The sequence below is a fragment of the Lemur catta genome, chromosome 2, assembly GCF_020740605.2.
Source record: "Lemur catta isolate mLemCat1 chromosome 2, mLemCat1.pri, whole genome shotgun sequence".
NCBI classification, from domain to species: Eukaryota; Metazoa; Chordata; class Mammalia; order Primates; family Lemuridae; genus Lemur; species Lemur catta.
Genome location: NC_059129.1, coordinates 1611936 through 1628204, shown reverse-complemented (window position 1 = coordinate 1628204; position 16269 = coordinate 1611936). Strand labels below are relative to the sequence as shown.

Sequence of the window (16269 nt, the reverse complement as noted above, 5' to 3'; positions counted from 1 at the left end):
ACACCCTCCGCAGACTCGGCCAAAAGGCACCTCCCCAACTGCCCCGCGGGCCGAGTCTGTGGCTTGCTCCTTCGAGTCCACAGCCCTGAGGGGGCGTGTCCTACGCTGGCTGCTCAGGGACGGGGCCCAGGCGGGGTGCAGGGCTACCCAGTACCTGTGGGCCTCCGGACCAGGATCTCGGCCCAGCCCTGGGTCAGCAGGGGCACACAGGCCGCCAGGGGCGCTTTCTCCTGTGCTGGAATCTGGGCCGTCGCTGAGGCCTTCTCAGGCTTCGAGGCCGGTGCCGTCTGTGGTCCTGGAGAAGTAGGGCCACCCGGGGAGGGGGCAGCCGGCACGTCTAGAGCACCAACGCGAAGACCGTGGCCCCCTGAGGAGAGGAGAGGGGCTGGTGACCACCATGCGCCCAGTGCAAAGCCGCCAGCCTGGAGCTGCCCGCTCCACCCGGGCCTGGCAGGCCGGGAAGCACCCAGTTGGTCCAGAGGGAGCCAGAGCGGGTGGCAGCCCCTCCCTGGGCCCTCCAACAGTGCTGGCCTCAGTGGGCCCGGGACCTGTCCCAGGGTCACCATGGCTCATGTGAGCTGGAGCAGAGAAAACCCCAGGGCTGAGCTGGACTGAGGGTCCCCAGGAAACACGTGCACGGAGGACAGGCCCTCAGCAGCTCGGGGGCCGTGCTGCAGCCCCAGAGACCTCTCCCTGGCATCACGAGGAAGCTGGCCGGGGGCCTCCTGAACTCGGACCAATGCAGAAGCAGCCAGGCGGGGGGCGGCGGGGGGGCCCTGGGTGCCCGTGAGGGAGGAAGGCTGGGGCCGAAGCTCACCCGACATGGAGCGGACCCGGTCCCGGGCCCCACGGGACACCTGCTGCCCAGCCTGGGACTCCAGCTTGGCCGGCGCCTCCTTCGTCTGTGTCATGTGCACACTGGGGTCAGCGCTGAGAACAGAAGTGCCAGCGAGTTGGGTAAACAAGGCCCCTGTGGCTCCAGGCCGGCACGGCAGGGTCCACGTGGCCCGTGCTCAGCACAGCCAGTGTTGAGGGAGGGCAGGTGTAGTCACCTTGACTCTGGGCCAGCCTGCAGCTCCCCTGAGTCCAGGCCTAGCAACGACCGGGTCCCAGTTCCCACGCTTGTTGTCACGGTGACAAGCTTATTGCCAACCAGCCAGGTCTTGGTCCTGCCGCCTGCCAGGAGGAACTCCCCCACTGGAGACCTGAAAGCACAGGAGGGTCCACTTCCAGCTCCCCTCGCGGCAGCGCCCAGACGGGCATCCTGACGCCCAGAGGCCCCCCAAGCACCCAGCCCCAGCCCGCCGCGGGAAGGAGGCCCTGCCTGGCCCACTTGCCACCACGTGGACAGGGCGCAGCCACGGAAGGAAAGTGGGACAGCTGTCCCTCCTGCCTCACCCTGCTCCAGCTCTGGAGCACAGGCGCGCACCTCTTGGGGACTGCCGTGAAGTTGGAGAACACGTATCGGGCCATCATGTCCAGGCAGGTTTCTGTGAGCTCCAGGTGGAGATTTTTCAGGTTGTCATCAGCCTGGGCCATGGAGTTCTCATCTGCGGACCCCAGGCTGGCGCTAGTGAGGGACGTCTGTATCCTGCTGGAGGGAAAAGCCGTGACCAGTTAGGGCACCAGGCAGAGCCAGGCCGGCCACCTACCACCAAGGGCCAAAGCTCAACACATGCACGGCTGACAGGACCTCGCTCGGAAAGACCCCACCAGGGCACCGCGGCTGGTCCAGCCGCAACTCTGCACGTCACGTGGACCACGTCATCCCAGAGAGCGGGGGAGGCACCTCATGGGAAAGACCTGGGCCACTGGTCGAAGCCGAGATTTAGGAGGCTGAAAGGACAGGACGTCCCTCTCACCGAAGCACACGGGAGAGCCAGGCCGTGGCCTCGTGGCAGAGCAATGGAGTCATGCAGACACGGTGACCACAGCAGACAGACCCAGATTGCATTCTGCCCCAGGGTGCCCCCAGCGGGGACACGGAAGGTCTGGACTTCGTGTGTGGCTCTCACGCTCACACCTGGGCAGGTGAGACGGGGCCATACGGAGCTCCACACCCACCCCAGTGAGCAGGGGAAGGGCTATCCAGGGTTCATTCTGACGGAAGTGTCACAGCCCCTCTGCCCCCTTTGCTCACAGTGAGGAAGCTGCTAGCAAAGGGCTGAGAGGGGAGCCTCACTGGACACCTCCACCCTCCCCAGCCGGGCCAGACCCCATGTGACAGACACCAAGGTGAGGAAAGGACCCTGGCACTGCAGGACCCCAGGCCTGGAAGGGCCTCCATAGGAGGAGACAGGGCTCCCCTCTGCTGAGCGCCACCCGGGCTGGCAGGCACAACCCACAGGCAGGCAATGGGTAGGACACTGGTGCCTGAGAAGCCACACCTGCCCCCAGACACAGCCAGGAGAAGTGAGCAAAGCTCTGGCCTGGGGCCCAGGCCCACCCCTTTGAGGGTCCTGGCTCATGCTCCAGCGCCCTGCACAAAAGCCCCTCTTCTCTTTCTGCCACAGCAGAAAACAGACCTTTCTAGAAGGAAGCCCAAGAAAATCCCTTCCAGAGACTATGGGAAGGCCAAGCCCAGAAGAGTTTGTCTCCTCCCTGAGCTGCCTGAATCTGCAGAAGCCCCTGCCCCCCGGGACGGACTGCAGGGGCTGCCTGATGCCCAGCTTTCTTGGGCAGCACCCTGGTGGGGCGCCCAGACCGGCCTCTGAGGACTCCGTGCAGCCAATCCCTGCTCCCACGGGGCCCGGGGACAGAATGCAACATTTCCACCCCTCGTTGCCCACCAGGCTCCCGAGCCAGGGACCAGGCTGTCCTCTGCCCTGGCCAGGGAGGGCACGGCCGGCAACGAGGTCATGCAAGCAGCCCCATGCACCGCCACCCGGTGCTCACGGGGCCAATCTCCGGGTCCGTGCCCCCTCCCGCCGCAGCCCCGCTACCTGTGCACCGCATGGTCAGACACACTGATGCTGCGGCACCGGAAGGCCTCGGATGCGCAGCTCTCCTTGGATTCTTTCACGGGTGGAGAGTTATTCAAGCCTTGTTTGGGGGGTCTGGCTATCCTCAAACTACCAGGTGAGGAAGGAAGCCCCGAGCCCCAGAGAGCCCAGCTCCCGGGAAGGGGAGAACAAGCCATTGGAGGGGTGAGGAGGAAAGGTCCCAGGCCACAGGGTCAGGATGGAGAGGTCCCGCGGGTGAGGTGAGCAAAAGAGCCATGCCAAAGGACAGTTAGCAGGGGAAGAGACAGAAAACAAAACGCATAATAATACATCTGGTAAACACGGCTGAGAAAAAGGCTTCACGCATGATACCAAAACAAAGAACATTAGTGCAAATCAAACGCGTGTGGATCTCCCCGCACGGCAGCTTCCAGGCTGTGCTGACCCAGCTCCTGGCCCCGCCCCGCAGAAGGCTGGCACCACCCAGCCCCGGGACCCGGGAGGTGCTCAGGCCTCAGTGGCCAGGCCCTGAGGGTCGCTGGAAAAGAGGCCGGATCTGAGGTCAAGGCCCAAGAATGCCAGAAACGAGTCTCTGGCCACTGAGGGCCAAGCTCAGCCCGCAAACGCCTGAGAACAGCTTCTAAGTTTAGGTCACGCTAGAAGACGCCGTCTCCCCATCTGGGGAGAGCCAGAACAGCGTGGCAGGAGGGGACAGCACAGGGAAGCTGTTTGAATGACACGCAAACAACAACACAGAAGCTGGGCTCAGCTCCTCCCTCAGGGGTGGCAGAAGCAGCTGTGATGGTGAAGCGGGGTGTGTCCCTGGTTAGCGACAGCTGAGGAGGGCTCCGGAGGAAGAGGGGCAGCCCCGGGCGAGGCTGGGTCCACCACAGGGGCCACAGGACCCAGGCTGGGAGTCCCAGCGGCCCTGGTGTGACCCACGCTCAGATGCCCACAGCTCACACCCCGACCCCCAACTGCACCAGTCTGCACTTAAGGCCCCAGGGGGCCGGCTCGGCCAGTGAGCGTGGGGTGCTGGCAGCCCTCGAAGGCCCGGCCCTGCCTCACAGATCCTAGGACACCTGGGCCCAGGCAGAGCCTGCGTGGGGACACGCCCTCACCCACGGGACCCATCTGCACTCGCTGGCCTGGAGCAGCTGGTCAGCCCAGGCCCTGCACGTGCCACACTGTCCCAGGTCACAGCCCTGGGTCCTGCCCTACCCTGTGCTGACACTAGGCACGCCCCAACCAGGCCCCGTACCTTTTGGGCCTCTCGTTGAGACTGGTGCTCCGTGCTCTGAAGCTGTCCTTCTCAGGGGTGTCATCGAAAGACAGGAGGACATTGGAGCGCAGGCCCTGGCAGCGTGGGCAGACCTGAGCCGGAGGGCTGTGGGGGCAGCTGTCCGGCAGCGGCAGGTCCAGCACAAGGCTGCAGCTCCGTGCCCACCCCCGCTTCCAGCCAGGCCCAGCAGAGCCTCCGGGTGCCACCAGCCCAGCACCAAACAACGCCCACCTCTCTCTGCCTGCTGTCACCCCGCCCCAGCCTACACAGCCGCAGGCAAAGCAGGCCCCAGCCCTAACTAGGGACATGGCCCCACTGGCCCCCAGGCCTACCTTCGTGATGAAAGGGACGAAGTCTTTCCGGAAGGGCAGGCGGCACCGGATGAACCACATGGCTATGACGTGGTGGGCCAGGCACACGATGTACTGATTGAACCTGAGACCAAAGGGGCTGGCTCCAGCCTGGCACCAGCAGAGGCGCCCGCACCGCAGGTGACTCTGGGCACAGAGGCCCGGCCTGGGCCGTGGCGGGAGGGGCAGGGCCTCCAGGGTGCCAGCACTCACTTGGAGGGGTTGGTGTACGGCAGCGAGATGGCGAACACGCTCGCGTACTGCTCCGCAGCGAAGTTCCTGTACAGATGCGGCAGCCTGGCCAGAGCTGCAGCCACGGAGATGGCCAGTCAGTGGGACCCGGGACGGCCAAGCAAGGACAGGCTGTGGCTGCGGCAGGGCTGGCATGGCCAGGGTCCTGTGCTGTGTGTCTAAAAGCCAGCACTGCCTCTCCGGGGAGGGGCTATTGCGAAGGAGGGAGGGCCGTGGCCCCCCAAATGTGACCTCGACATCTGGCTGAGGCTCCCCGTTTCAGGGGCCAAAACCCAGCCGTAGCCGGCATCTGTGAGACCCACGAGCTTCAAATGGTTTTTGCATTTTTGAAGGGTTGTAAACAAAATACAAAGATAAGGGGACAGAGCCCGTGTGTGGCCCACAGAAAAATAAATGCTCTCTTGCCCTTTACACAACAGCGCTGACCCAGCCCTCTGCTCTGCCTCTGGACATCCGCGGCCTCCTCCCGGCCAGACGCAGTGGGGCATGGGGAGAAGGGGGCAGGCGGACTCCTGAGCCCCCGAAGTCATGACCCAAGAGGGGCACAGGCAAACACAGGACCGCCAGGGCCCCGTGTTGCACGTGCTCTGAGGGATGGGAGGAGCCAGGACGAAGGCCAGGAGGCACCAAGGCCCCAGTTCCCAAGGAGGCCCAAGAAGCGGCAAGATGTCAGAGAGGTCAGCAGAGGCCATCGCAGGCAGGGCACAGCCCCCGGCTCTAGGGTCTACCACGCACGCCCACGCACGCAGGCCGGGCCACGGACTCACTGGACAGGAACTCCAGCAACGGGACGGCCATGCTGGCCGTGGCCGAGATGTGCGTGAGCTTCACCACCAGCACGGGCAGCGCTTTGATGATGATGTCAGGCATCTCCACACTGCAGACGGACAGGGCCACCACACACTGGCCGGCACAGCGGAAGATGAGGCCTTGCTCCAGGCAGTACACCATCTCACGCTGCAGGACACAGGGCATCTCAGGCCCCGGGCGCCGCCTGCAGGCACAGCCACTCTGGTGCGCCAGGCGCCTCCCCAGGCCCTCGCCTGCCCTCGTGTGCCCCTGGGGGTGGGGATCCATGGGACGCAAGGCCAGCGTTAGCTCCCAGCAGTGCCACCATCGGGAGCTGGGTTTCAGGGCAAAGACAGGCTCAACTCTCCTGGCTGGCTGTGACCTCGAGTGGGCACCTAACCTAAGACTTCAGTTTCCCCATTGATGAGGGGGCGGCCAGAGGTGTTGAAACGCGACACCAAGAGCGACAGCGGCCGCTGGGGGTAAGGGGAAGAGCTCTCTGTGCGCTTCCTGCACCTGGTGGGGGGAGAGGAGCGCCAGGGACCAGGGGCCCAACACCCGCCCTGTGTCTCAAAACCAGCCCAGCTCTGCCAACCAGCCTGGCCACCTGCCCCACAGCTGCAGGGGTGGTGAGGACAGGGGCACAGCCAAGGGCTGCGCTAAAGCCCAGATGTCCGAGGAGAACTCAGATGCGCGGGGTGCAGACGGCCCCGGTTCCAGGCCGGGCTGACCAGCAGGGGCTCAGCGGCCACGTGGGGGAGCAAAGTCAGGTCACCCCCAGAGGCCCATCAGCCGGTTTACGGAAAACACGGGGCATCCTATGGCTCAGGGGACAGGATTCAAGCCCCAGGCACAGCTCCCCTGTCCTTCCACCACCTCATACCTGTTTGGTTTTGTCCAGGTAGTTATGGTACGAGATTAACGCTGTCAGCACCGGAACCACCGCCAAATGCAGGTCAGTTCTGGAGAACCCTTCTGGGGTACCTCGCAGCCGCTCAAGGGTCTTTGGGCCTGAAAGCTAAAGACGAAGACCCAGACGTGGTCGCCCGGCGGCCAGAGGGTGCTGCGGAGGCCCAGGAAAGGAGGGTCCGGAGACCCAGGGGCCTTTCCAGGGAAAGGGACGGTGCCCACCTAGTGACGCTCTGGGGAGAGGCAGACAGGGGACTCCATGTGAACGTCCTGAGAGCCCATCAGGACGAGGGCAGACAGGGGTGGCCACACTCAGTGACGTGCCCCAATTTCTGTCCCACATGCTGGGAGTGGGAGGGGAGGGGTCCCTGGTGCATGTGTGACCCACCCCAGCAGCCTCTGCTGGGCATTACCATGGCACAGAGGGCGGAAGACAGCTGGTCGACGCTGCAGGGAGAGGTGAAGATGAGGACCTTGTAGTGCAGGGACTCGGGCAGCTTGCTGAGGACCAGCTTCAGCACCTTCCAGTCGGTCTCCTGGAAGCAGAGAGGAGGTCAGAGGGAGGACAGGGCCTTCTGGACCCTGGGGGCAGAGGAGGGAAGTTATGCGTTTGTGGCCACAAGGCCTCTGGATCCTTGTGGGATCAGCGCAGGGGACTGCACAGCCCTGGCCTCTGTCCCTGCAGCTGCAGGAGCGGACGCTGCCCAAAGCTCACCCTGGACGCTGGCGGCTGCCCTCCAAGGCCCGGCCAGGCGGAGGCCCAGCAGGCAGCCGATGCCACCTCCCTCCTCTTACCCCAACTTGGGGCTGCCACGTGCAGCCCACCCTGCCCGCACTGCCCTGTGGTGACCTAGTGACCACCTGCCACCTGCACCACACCGGAGGGTTCCCTACAGATGCCCACCCAGGGCACCAGCTTAACTTCTGTTGAAGCCAAGATGTAGCTGGGAAAAGCTATCATTAATATAACACCTGGAAAGAAAACAGCAGCAAGTACTTCTTCAACAATGCACAAACCCAGACACCAGCTATAGAACCAAGGTCGACTCAAGGCTACGGCAACGGGACAGATACAGGCCATGGCCTCTAGAGCTGATCTCCACCCAGGTGTGTCCCTGGTAGGGAGCAGCCCCTGCCCGGAACCAAGCCAACGAACGGCTTGAGTCCTAAGAGCTCTCCACGGACTCCACCTACCACACAGAGGCTGAGACTCGGAGACTCCTGGGAGGTCTGCCTGCCCCTTCCATGCCAACGCCATGTGCGCCCAGAGACCCTGGTCCCGCCTCCCGCCCGAGGCCTGACCCTCGCCTACTGCCGACCCCGACGGTGCCAGCCTGGGCCCCACCTGCCTCCTGCTGCCCTGCCCCGCACCCACCCTGCTCCTGGGCTTTGCTCACGCCTGCCCTGGAACCTTCCCCACCTTTCAAGACTAACCTCACTTGTCCCAGCAAGTGGCCCAACCAGACATAACAGCACCCCTTCCAGGCCACACAGCCCATGTGCACCCTGCGTAGGAGGCACATCCTGGCCTGCGGTTACACGTATCTGTCCACACCTTTGAGTCTTGCTGCCAAAACCATCTTGCAGGGGCAGGAATGCCTTCTCAGCTCCGCCCAAGGGGCTGCACACAGCAGGTGCTTAGTGCACAGTTACAGAGCTGCTGTGGGGCCTCAGGGCAAACCACCTGGTGATGAGCAGGTGGTCACACAGCGCCCCAGGTCACCAGTGTTAAGGCAGAAACCGTGTTTGTTCCAAAAAGCTGATGCCCTCGGAGTGTGACCTAACGGAGCTTGAGGCCTGGGCCTACCTCACCTGCTTCAAACACTGCAGCAGGACGCGGAAGAGCAGGGAGTAGGGCAGGTAGCCCAGCCGCACGGCGGGGCCTGCAGGAGCAGGGCCAGGCGGCCCCGTGGGAGGTGACAGGGGGCCACTGGCCTTCTTCTCAGAGCCTCTCTCAGGCTCCCTGCAGAAGTAAGTGACAGAAGCAGCTGAGGTGGAGCCTCCCCAGCGGCCCTGCAGGGCTAGAACAGACACGGTCACGGCCGGCCCCAGCCCCGCTGGAGACCCCCCTCTCAGACACACAACCACCCCCGGGAACGGTGGAGAGCACCCAGCTCTGCCACTGGCCCCAGGGAACCTAACACCCCTCGAGCCTCACAGGACCGGGCGGAGCCACCACCCCACGCACATGTAGTCACAGAGGCAGTAGGGGCTGAATCTCACGACCCCGTCCTTGTTGGGCAGGCCAAGGCGGTGCAGCGAGTCGGCCCGCAGCAGCAGCAGGAAGTCGAAGGCCTGTAGGGAAGAGAACTCGGAAATCCCACAGAGCCAGAAACGCGCCTGGCCCGGGGCAGGCGGTGACACCATGGCTCAGACCCACGTGCCCAACACCACGCAGGGCTCGGAAAGGCCGCCTGCCAACGTGAGCAGGCCCCAACCTCCCCACATAGACCCTGGCTCTGTCCTGGCCACACCAGGGGTCGGACTCCCAGGTGGGCAACCACAGCCTCCTCCCTCCAAGCCCACGGAGCCCGGCTATCCCCACAGCAGCTGGGCCTGCACCAGGACGGACAGCACAGCACCTTGCTCCTCTGGCAGCAATGCACAAACCCAAGGGCCAGAAAGCAGAGCTCTGCTCAGGGCCCGTCACATCCTCCAACTATGGATGGACGGGCTCTGCAAACAACAGGGGCCACTGCACAGAGCAGAAGCCCTGGAGGGGCCAGGGCTTCCACCCAGGGAACTGTTCAGCCTGGCGCCGCACCCACCAGAGCAGCGCGCCCCCCTGTGCCCCCGGCCCTCGGCTGTGGGTCTCTGGTAGCTTCCGCAGACCAGGAGCAGAGGGGCATGTGCCACCTCGGAAGTCCATGAGCTTCCTTTTCTCTTCCCCCAACCCAGGCCACTATGTGCCTCAGTCACAAGCCACGGTGGCACATGAGCTGCAGGCAGAGGAAAGGGCAGCAGGTCCCCAGAAGGCCCCTCCCTGGGTCACTTGCGGCCTATCCAGCCTCCCAGCACCACATCCACCAAGACTGAGGCAGCTCGCTGGGCCCCCAGGGAAGCGACTGCCCGCCCGGCCAGCACACCTGTAGCCGGATGCTGCTGGCGATGGGCAGAGTGTAGCTGTGCTTGTAGTGCAGCTGGACATGGCTGACGAGCGTCTCGTACACACGCACGGCGTGGCTGGCGGGCAGGGTGTACAGCTTGGTCTGCAGGAAGGGACCTGATCACCACAGGGCGGGCAGCAGAGGCCAGCAGGGGAGACGGCACCAGGTGCCTGGGGAGGACAGGGCCTAGGACGGCCTCTCCAGAAGGCAAGCGGCAGCATCTTCCAAGCTCAAGGCACCACCCTCTCACCCACCAATCCCACCCTGAGAGCTCCCAGGTATGGGCTGCCATCCGCACTGGAAACCCTCACACTCCGTCCTGGCAAGGCCAAGGGCACCTCCCCGACAGGTGAGGACACAGTGAGAGCCCTCAGTGCTGCCAGCAACCTTGCGGGGGGCTGGCGGGGGAACTGGGGGCTGCAGGGCCAGGCCAGGGAGAGGCAAGAGGGACCCAGCTGCAGCCCCGGGGACCCCTGTGGTACTCTGCACCTTGGAGATAAGTAATGATGCTTAAAAAACTTATTGCTGTTATTATTTTTAAAGAAAAAAGCTATTTTTCCTTGTGTCTAAAACCACGATATGCAAGCATTATCCCTGCCTTGGGCGAGGAAAAGGTGGGATGGGGGTTTGACACAGTGCGTGGGAGCACACAGGCCCTTCCAGGAAGGGCACACGGGACTCGAGCAGCTGCTGCTCTGCGGGGCCTCTGGGTGGGAAGCAGGGAGGGAGCCGAGCTTTCCACTGCGTTCACGCTGCTAACTCTTCACTGTGACGCGTCGTTAGCCAAACACACACACAGCTGACCCCTGAACGCAGGTCTGAACTCCGTGGGTCCACCTGTCCGTGGCTTTTCTCCAGCCTCTGCCCCCCGAGGCAGCACGACCAACCCCTCCTCCTCTTCCTCAACCTACTCAACATGAAGATGACCAGGAGGAAGGCCTTGATGACGCTCCACTTCCACTTTATGAATAGCACACGTACTTTCTCTTCCTTCTGATTCTCTTAACGTTTTCTCTTCCCTGCCTCACTTTATCGGAAGAGCACAGTATGTGACACACACCACACAGGATGTTGGTGGACTGTCTGTGTTATCGGTGAGGCTTCCAGTCAACAGGAAGCTGTTAGTCAAGTTTTGGGGGAGTCAAAAGTTAGATGCAGATTTTCAACTGCATAAGAAGTTGACACCCCTAACCTATGTTGTTCGAGGGTCAAATGCACCACTTTTTAATTATAAACAAAGAAATGCAAAGAGCCAGGCCCAGGACTTTGCCTCAACTAGGAAACAGTTCAGTTCTGCGGCCCCGTCCCCCGGCCTGCAGGGCTGCATTTCGAAGCAAGGGCGACGGAACACCTTTCCCCACCTCCGCGAGCACAGAAGGCTCCCAGCTCTTGCCACAGGCCGCCCAGCCCAGCACGACCCTTCCTGACAAGTCAGGGCAGCAAAGAGCACAGGGCTCTGGTGGGTGAGACACCAAGGATGTACTGTCTGGCTTTTACCAAGTGTCACTTTGAACTTCCGTGACAGGAAATAAAAATCCATCACATATAAACATCATAGGAAATTGTCCCACCATCCCGACATTTTACAAACTACAAGTTTTTCGGCAGAGTGATTCAAATATTATAGTTTACAAAATACTGACAATGGCAAACACATGCAAGTGACACTGTGAGGCTTTGAGAATCAGTGAACAGGGCGCATTGGCCAACAGAAGAGGCCGACGGCCGCCCGAGGCACAGGCAATGGGGGACGTGAGGGGATGTGGCACCAGAGACCCCCAGAGCCAGCTGGCAGTGCCCGGGAGCGCCCGAGCACAACGCTAGACCACGGCTGGAGACAGACAGCACCTGCCAGTCACCCACCTGACTCGGGACTCGTATCCAGAATGTACAGAGAACTCTTGCAACTTAATGATAAAAAGACAAATGACCCAATTAAAAACTGGCCAAGAGATCTGAACAGTCATTTCTCCAAAGACTCACAAATGGCCAACAGCACAAAAAAAGATGCTCAACATCAGGGAAATCGAATCAAAACCACAGTGAGATAGGAGGAGTACAGTCAAAGAAACAGAAAATAGGCTGGGGCCAGGCACGGTGGCTCACACCTATGATCCCAGCACCCTGGGAGGCCGAGGCGGGAACATCGCTTGAGGTGAGGCATTCGAGACCAGCCTGAGCAAAAGCAAGATCCTGTCTCTACTAAAAACAGAAAAATTAGCCGGGCATGGTGGCGCATGCTACTTGGGAGGCTGAGGCAGCAGGATCGCTTGAGCCAGGAGTTTGAGGTTGCTGTGAGCTACGGTGATGCTACTACACTCCAGCCCAGGTGACAGAGTAAGACTCTGTCTCAAAAAAGAAAAAAAAATAAATGGCACTGAGGACAATTTCTCTCTGGTGGCGAAACCAGAGCCCCACACACGGCCAGTGAGGGTGGCAGACAATGGCGCCGCCCTGCAGGGAACAGCCTAGCAGCTCCTCACCACGTGTGTCTCTCTCTCTCTCTCTCACACACACACACACACACACACACACGAACGAGAGGCACGCCTGCTGCAGACCCACACAAACGCTGAACGGACGTCACAACAGCCAAAAGGCAGCAACGGCCCACAAGTCCATCAGCAGACGGATGCGCCAACACAGCGTGGGCCCTGCTTGCCAGGGAGTGTCACCCAACACAGGAGAGAAGCACTGACACCTGCTACAGCATGGGTGACGCTGGAAAACGCTGTTCTGGGTGAAATAACAGACACAAAAGGTCACATACGACATGATTCCATTTGTAGGAAACGTCCAGAACAGGCAAATCCACAGACCGAAGAGGACTGGGGCTGCCTGGGCGGGGAGCGATGGGGTGTGGGGAGCGACTGCTGCAGGTGCGGCCTCTCCGCAAGGCGTACAGAGCTCCGCGCACACACGGACAACCACCGGGCCGCTCACCGCACACAGGTGAGCTGCATGGCATCTGCGTGACATCACAATACAAGTACCAAACAGCTGTGGGGCGGGACGGATGCCACCTTTCCCACCTTGGCTGCGTGGACAGAGCCAGGTGAAGCCTGCACTGAGGACGGGAGGTGGCCCTGGCCCTGGTTCAGGAACGTCTCTGCAGAGACCAGCTCTGGTCAGGAGACGCTGACCCACCGCATCCCTGCCGTCACCACGACACCCTCTGCAACCCCAGGGAGAAGCCCTGAGGAGCAGACTGCAAGACACAGCAGGAGGTCGAGCGCCAGCCACGCCCTCCCAGGACGCCCACCCTCACGGGCACCCACCTGGAGGATGACCAGGAGCCCCAGAACGGCGGTCTTCACGTCCTCCAAGGAAGCCGAGTACGCGGCCACGTCCCTCTCCTCCAGCTCCGGGGGTGGAGACAGCGAGCGGGCCATGACCTTTACAGAGAAGACGGGGCTGAAATCCCGTTCCCTGCTCTCTGCGGCAGCCACTGTCACACCTGACACACTCTCCCACAAACACCTCCTCTCTTAGGTCTCAAAAGGAGATGCACGCCACACCCTGCGTGACTGTGCGGAAACCAAAATGCACGTCACAGGCAAGTGGAAAAGCTGCAGGCTGTGCCGCGTGGACAACAGGCCAGAGCCGCACCCAGCTCCCGGCTACCACGGCAGCAACACGACACCTGCTCCAGGTGGAGGCCCCGCAGGCACCTCCCGACACCACCCACCCTTGCTGGGAGGGAAGCGCTGGCTGCAGAGACAGCCACCCAGTCACTCCGACAATAGGGACAGAGGGCCTAGAGGCCGTTTCCGCCCACAGGGGTCTGCCACAAAGAAGAGTCCCCTCTGGCACCCCAGCCCTGGGCCCGGGTGGCCCTCACCTTCTCGACGATGTCCAGCAGACTGTTGAAGTGGTGAGTGTGGCAGCCTTCGGCCAGGTCCACCAGCAGCTGGGTGGCCAGCTTCCGGACCTGGGGGTCTCTGTCCTCAGGGATGTGGGACAGCTGTGAGATGACCACTGAGCTGATCAGCTCCTCCTGTGCCGGCACAGGCAAGAACCAGGTGAGCCACCAGCCTGGCAAGCGGCACGTTTCACTGACACCTGAATTCCTCCAGCACCAACCAGAAAAGAGCCGCGGTGCTACGGAGACCAGAGGGACGCCGGGCAGGGGCGTATCAGGCCCTTCCCCAGGGCAGCCCGTCCAACTCCTCGGTTCAGAAGGACAGCGATGGCTACATGGTGGCCTCGCACAGGCACGGCCACGGGCTCTGACGTGGCGCAGCCAGGCAATGTTCCTGGCTTTCCGCTGTTCCACATCACGATTACGGACACCTGCTGTGTGGGGGCTGCGTGTGTGCTGAGGAGGGGAGACCCTGACATCGTGAAACCTGTGTTGGGGACGCTGTGATGACAGCCCTCACAGAGGCAGGTGAAAATGCCACAGCAGCAAACAGCGGGACAAAACCAGCCCTGACGAGGACCAGGGGACCCAGAGGGACTTCCCGGAAGAAGCGCTGAGCTCAGCTTCGCAGGACTGGGGGACGGATGGGCAGAACAGGCAGAGGCCACCCGGGAAAGGGCCAGCTGAAGGCTGGGTGTGTGGACGAGGGGGCTCAGAGCCACATCTCCTGGCAGCAAAGGCACCGCCGCGGGCACACCCTGCTGTCTCCAAGCTGTGGCCACAAACCCGAGGGTGGAGAGCACACTCGCAGTGGAGAGCCCCGGGTGACCCCCAGCAGCTGGTGAGGGGCAGGCTGTGGAGGGTGAACGCGATTACGAAAACAAAAAGAAACGTCCCCAAGTGAGACTGGCCTAAACTTGGGACAGAATTCTCTGGAGGCTCCTGCGTTCCGAATAACCACCCTGAGGGCAGGAATCCTGCCGTCCCGGCTGCTTGGTGGCACTTCTAGGCCCAGTGCAGGCCCGGCAAGGGCACCCCAGGATGAATAAACAAACCAACAGGAGAGGAAACACACAGAGCTGGCTGCAAGCTGCCGCGGAGGGGCGCTGGCGGGACCGCAAGTCCCAGGCAGACTCCAGGCTGCTGGAGCCAGCACAGCAAGGCAGAGCTGGGCAGCTCCCGGAGCCCCCTCGCCCTCTGCCCCGACACAGACACGGCAGCCGTGGACACACACCTCGTAGAACTGCCTGTTGATGAGCAGCACAAAGGACAGCACGTCCAGCGCCTTGATGCGCACAGCGCCACGAGACTCACTCCTGCGGGGGAGCAGCGGCTGAGGCGGGCTGTAGCGTCCGCCACACCCCCACCGGGCCCACCCGCAAGCAAGCCTGACCCCAGGGCAAAGGAGCAGAGAGCTCTGCCGTTCGGGATGCCATCTTTCCAGACAAGCAGCACGCAGGAAGGAGCGAGACCCTATCCTGCTGGAAAACCACTTTTCCCTGCTGAGAGCTGCTACTTTCGGGAATCAGAAAGGACCGCCCGGACTCACTGGGGTCCTGAGACCAGGTGCAGGCAGTCCCAGAGAGCAGACACAGGCTCAGGCCCCAGACCCCGCTACCTGAAGAATCTCTCCATCAGCAGCTGCAGGTTCTGAATCCAGCCGTCCTTTGCCGGGTGAATTGACTGAGCTCTGTAGGATATTAAGTTTAAGAGGGAGGACTCCTGCCAAAAGAAGAAAAAGCTGGCGTCAATACGCCGCTCTGCCCTCTTGGAGGTTTTCCTGTCAACATAGGCCACCAGGCTGGGCGCGGTGGCTCACGCCTGTAATCCTAACACTCTGGGAGGCCGAGGCAGGAGGACCGCTCGAGGTCAGGAGCTCAAGACGAGCCTGAGCAAGAGTGAGACCTCGTCTCTACTAAAAATACAAACAAATTATATTGACAGCTAAAAATATATATACAAAAAAATTAGCCGGGCATGGTGGTGCATGCCTGTAGTGCCAGCTACTTGGGAGGCTGAGGTAGGAGGATCACTTGAGCCCAGAAGTTTGAGGTTGCTGTGAGCTGGGCTGACGTCACGGCACTCTAGTCCGGGCAACAGAGCGAGACTCTGTCTCCAAAAAAGAAACACAGGCCACCGGGCTGCGACCCGGGAGGGGTCTGCTCAGGGAGAGCAGCCACCTGAGGCCCAGGTGGGGAGCCCGTGTGCACCAGGTGTGCCTGGCAGTGGGGAAACTGGTAAAAACCCCAGCAAACGCCTTGCCTCAAGCGGAGTGTTCCTGGCAAAGCCACTGCTGCCTTCTGTGAGCAAGGCGGCTCCCTGGAGCCGGCCTGGAACCCTCCCCCGCGCAGGTGGGAGACAGCTGATGGTTCGGCTCGCGCTGAGCAGATCAACAGACCCACACGCGTCCAGCCTGCTGCCACCCTGGCAGCTGTCCCTGCTGGAGCCCAGAACCGCAAGAGCAGGAGCCTGCCCAGCCCTTCCCTTCAAACGCTCGGGAAACGGGGCTCACTCCTGCAGCCAAGGCCCCTGGCCCCCAGTGTCCCGGCCCCTGCCCGCAGCCTGACAGAAACCACCCCACTGGCCTGGGCAGCACAGGCCCCACCGGGGGAGGCATCTTACAGGCCTCTGGTCTGCACAGCTCTCCACCAGCTCGAAGTATCTCTCCTGGGAGCCGTGGAACTCGTTCTGATCACACAGCTCCTCCACCGTGGTCAGCAGGTCGTGGACGATGGTCCTGAGCTCTGGGCTGTCCAGGCACTGCAGCACCGAGGTA

General features: G+C 62.2%; 1 protein-coding gene across 6 annotated transcripts in view; it reads right to left on the bottom strand.

The window, feature by feature from the left end:
* TSC2 (TSC complex subunit 2) overlaps positions 1-16269 on the bottom strand; it is a 34739-nt gene that overhangs the window by 7502 nt on the left and 10968 nt on the right. For 2 of the 6 annotated variants that reach the window (XM_045541158.1, XM_045541164.1), the window contains exons 12-30: positions 16116-16253; positions 15112-15215; positions 14728-14809; positions 13473-13628; positions 12910-13026; positions 9611-9733; positions 8713-8819; positions 8337-8487; positions 6938-7060; positions 6499-6633; positions 5594-5783; positions 4788-4881; positions 4557-4659; positions 4204-4298; positions 2943-3071; positions 1430-1594; positions 1053-1205; positions 818-930; positions 155-367 (exon numbers count right to left, since the gene is read on the bottom strand). In XM_045541158.1, the coding sequence (XP_045397114.1) occupies positions 155-367; positions 818-930; positions 1053-1205; positions 1430-1594; positions 2943-3071; positions 4204-4298; positions 4557-4659; positions 4788-4881; positions 5594-5783; positions 6499-6633; positions 6938-7060; positions 8337-8487; positions 8713-8819; positions 9611-9733; positions 12910-13026; positions 13473-13628; positions 14728-14809; positions 15112-15215; positions 16116-16253 (2491 nt within the window). The remainder of the gene's footprint in view (positions 1-154; positions 368-817; positions 931-1052; positions 1206-1429; positions 1595-2942; positions 3072-4203; positions 4299-4556; positions 4660-4787; positions 4882-5593; positions 5784-6498; positions 6634-6937; positions 7061-8336; positions 8488-8712; positions 8820-9610; positions 9734-12909; positions 13027-13472; positions 13629-14727; positions 14810-15111; positions 15216-16115; positions 16254-16269) is intronic. The other 4 variants (XM_045541159.1, XM_045541160.1, XM_045541162.1 and 1 more) reach the window with 4 other exon arrangements.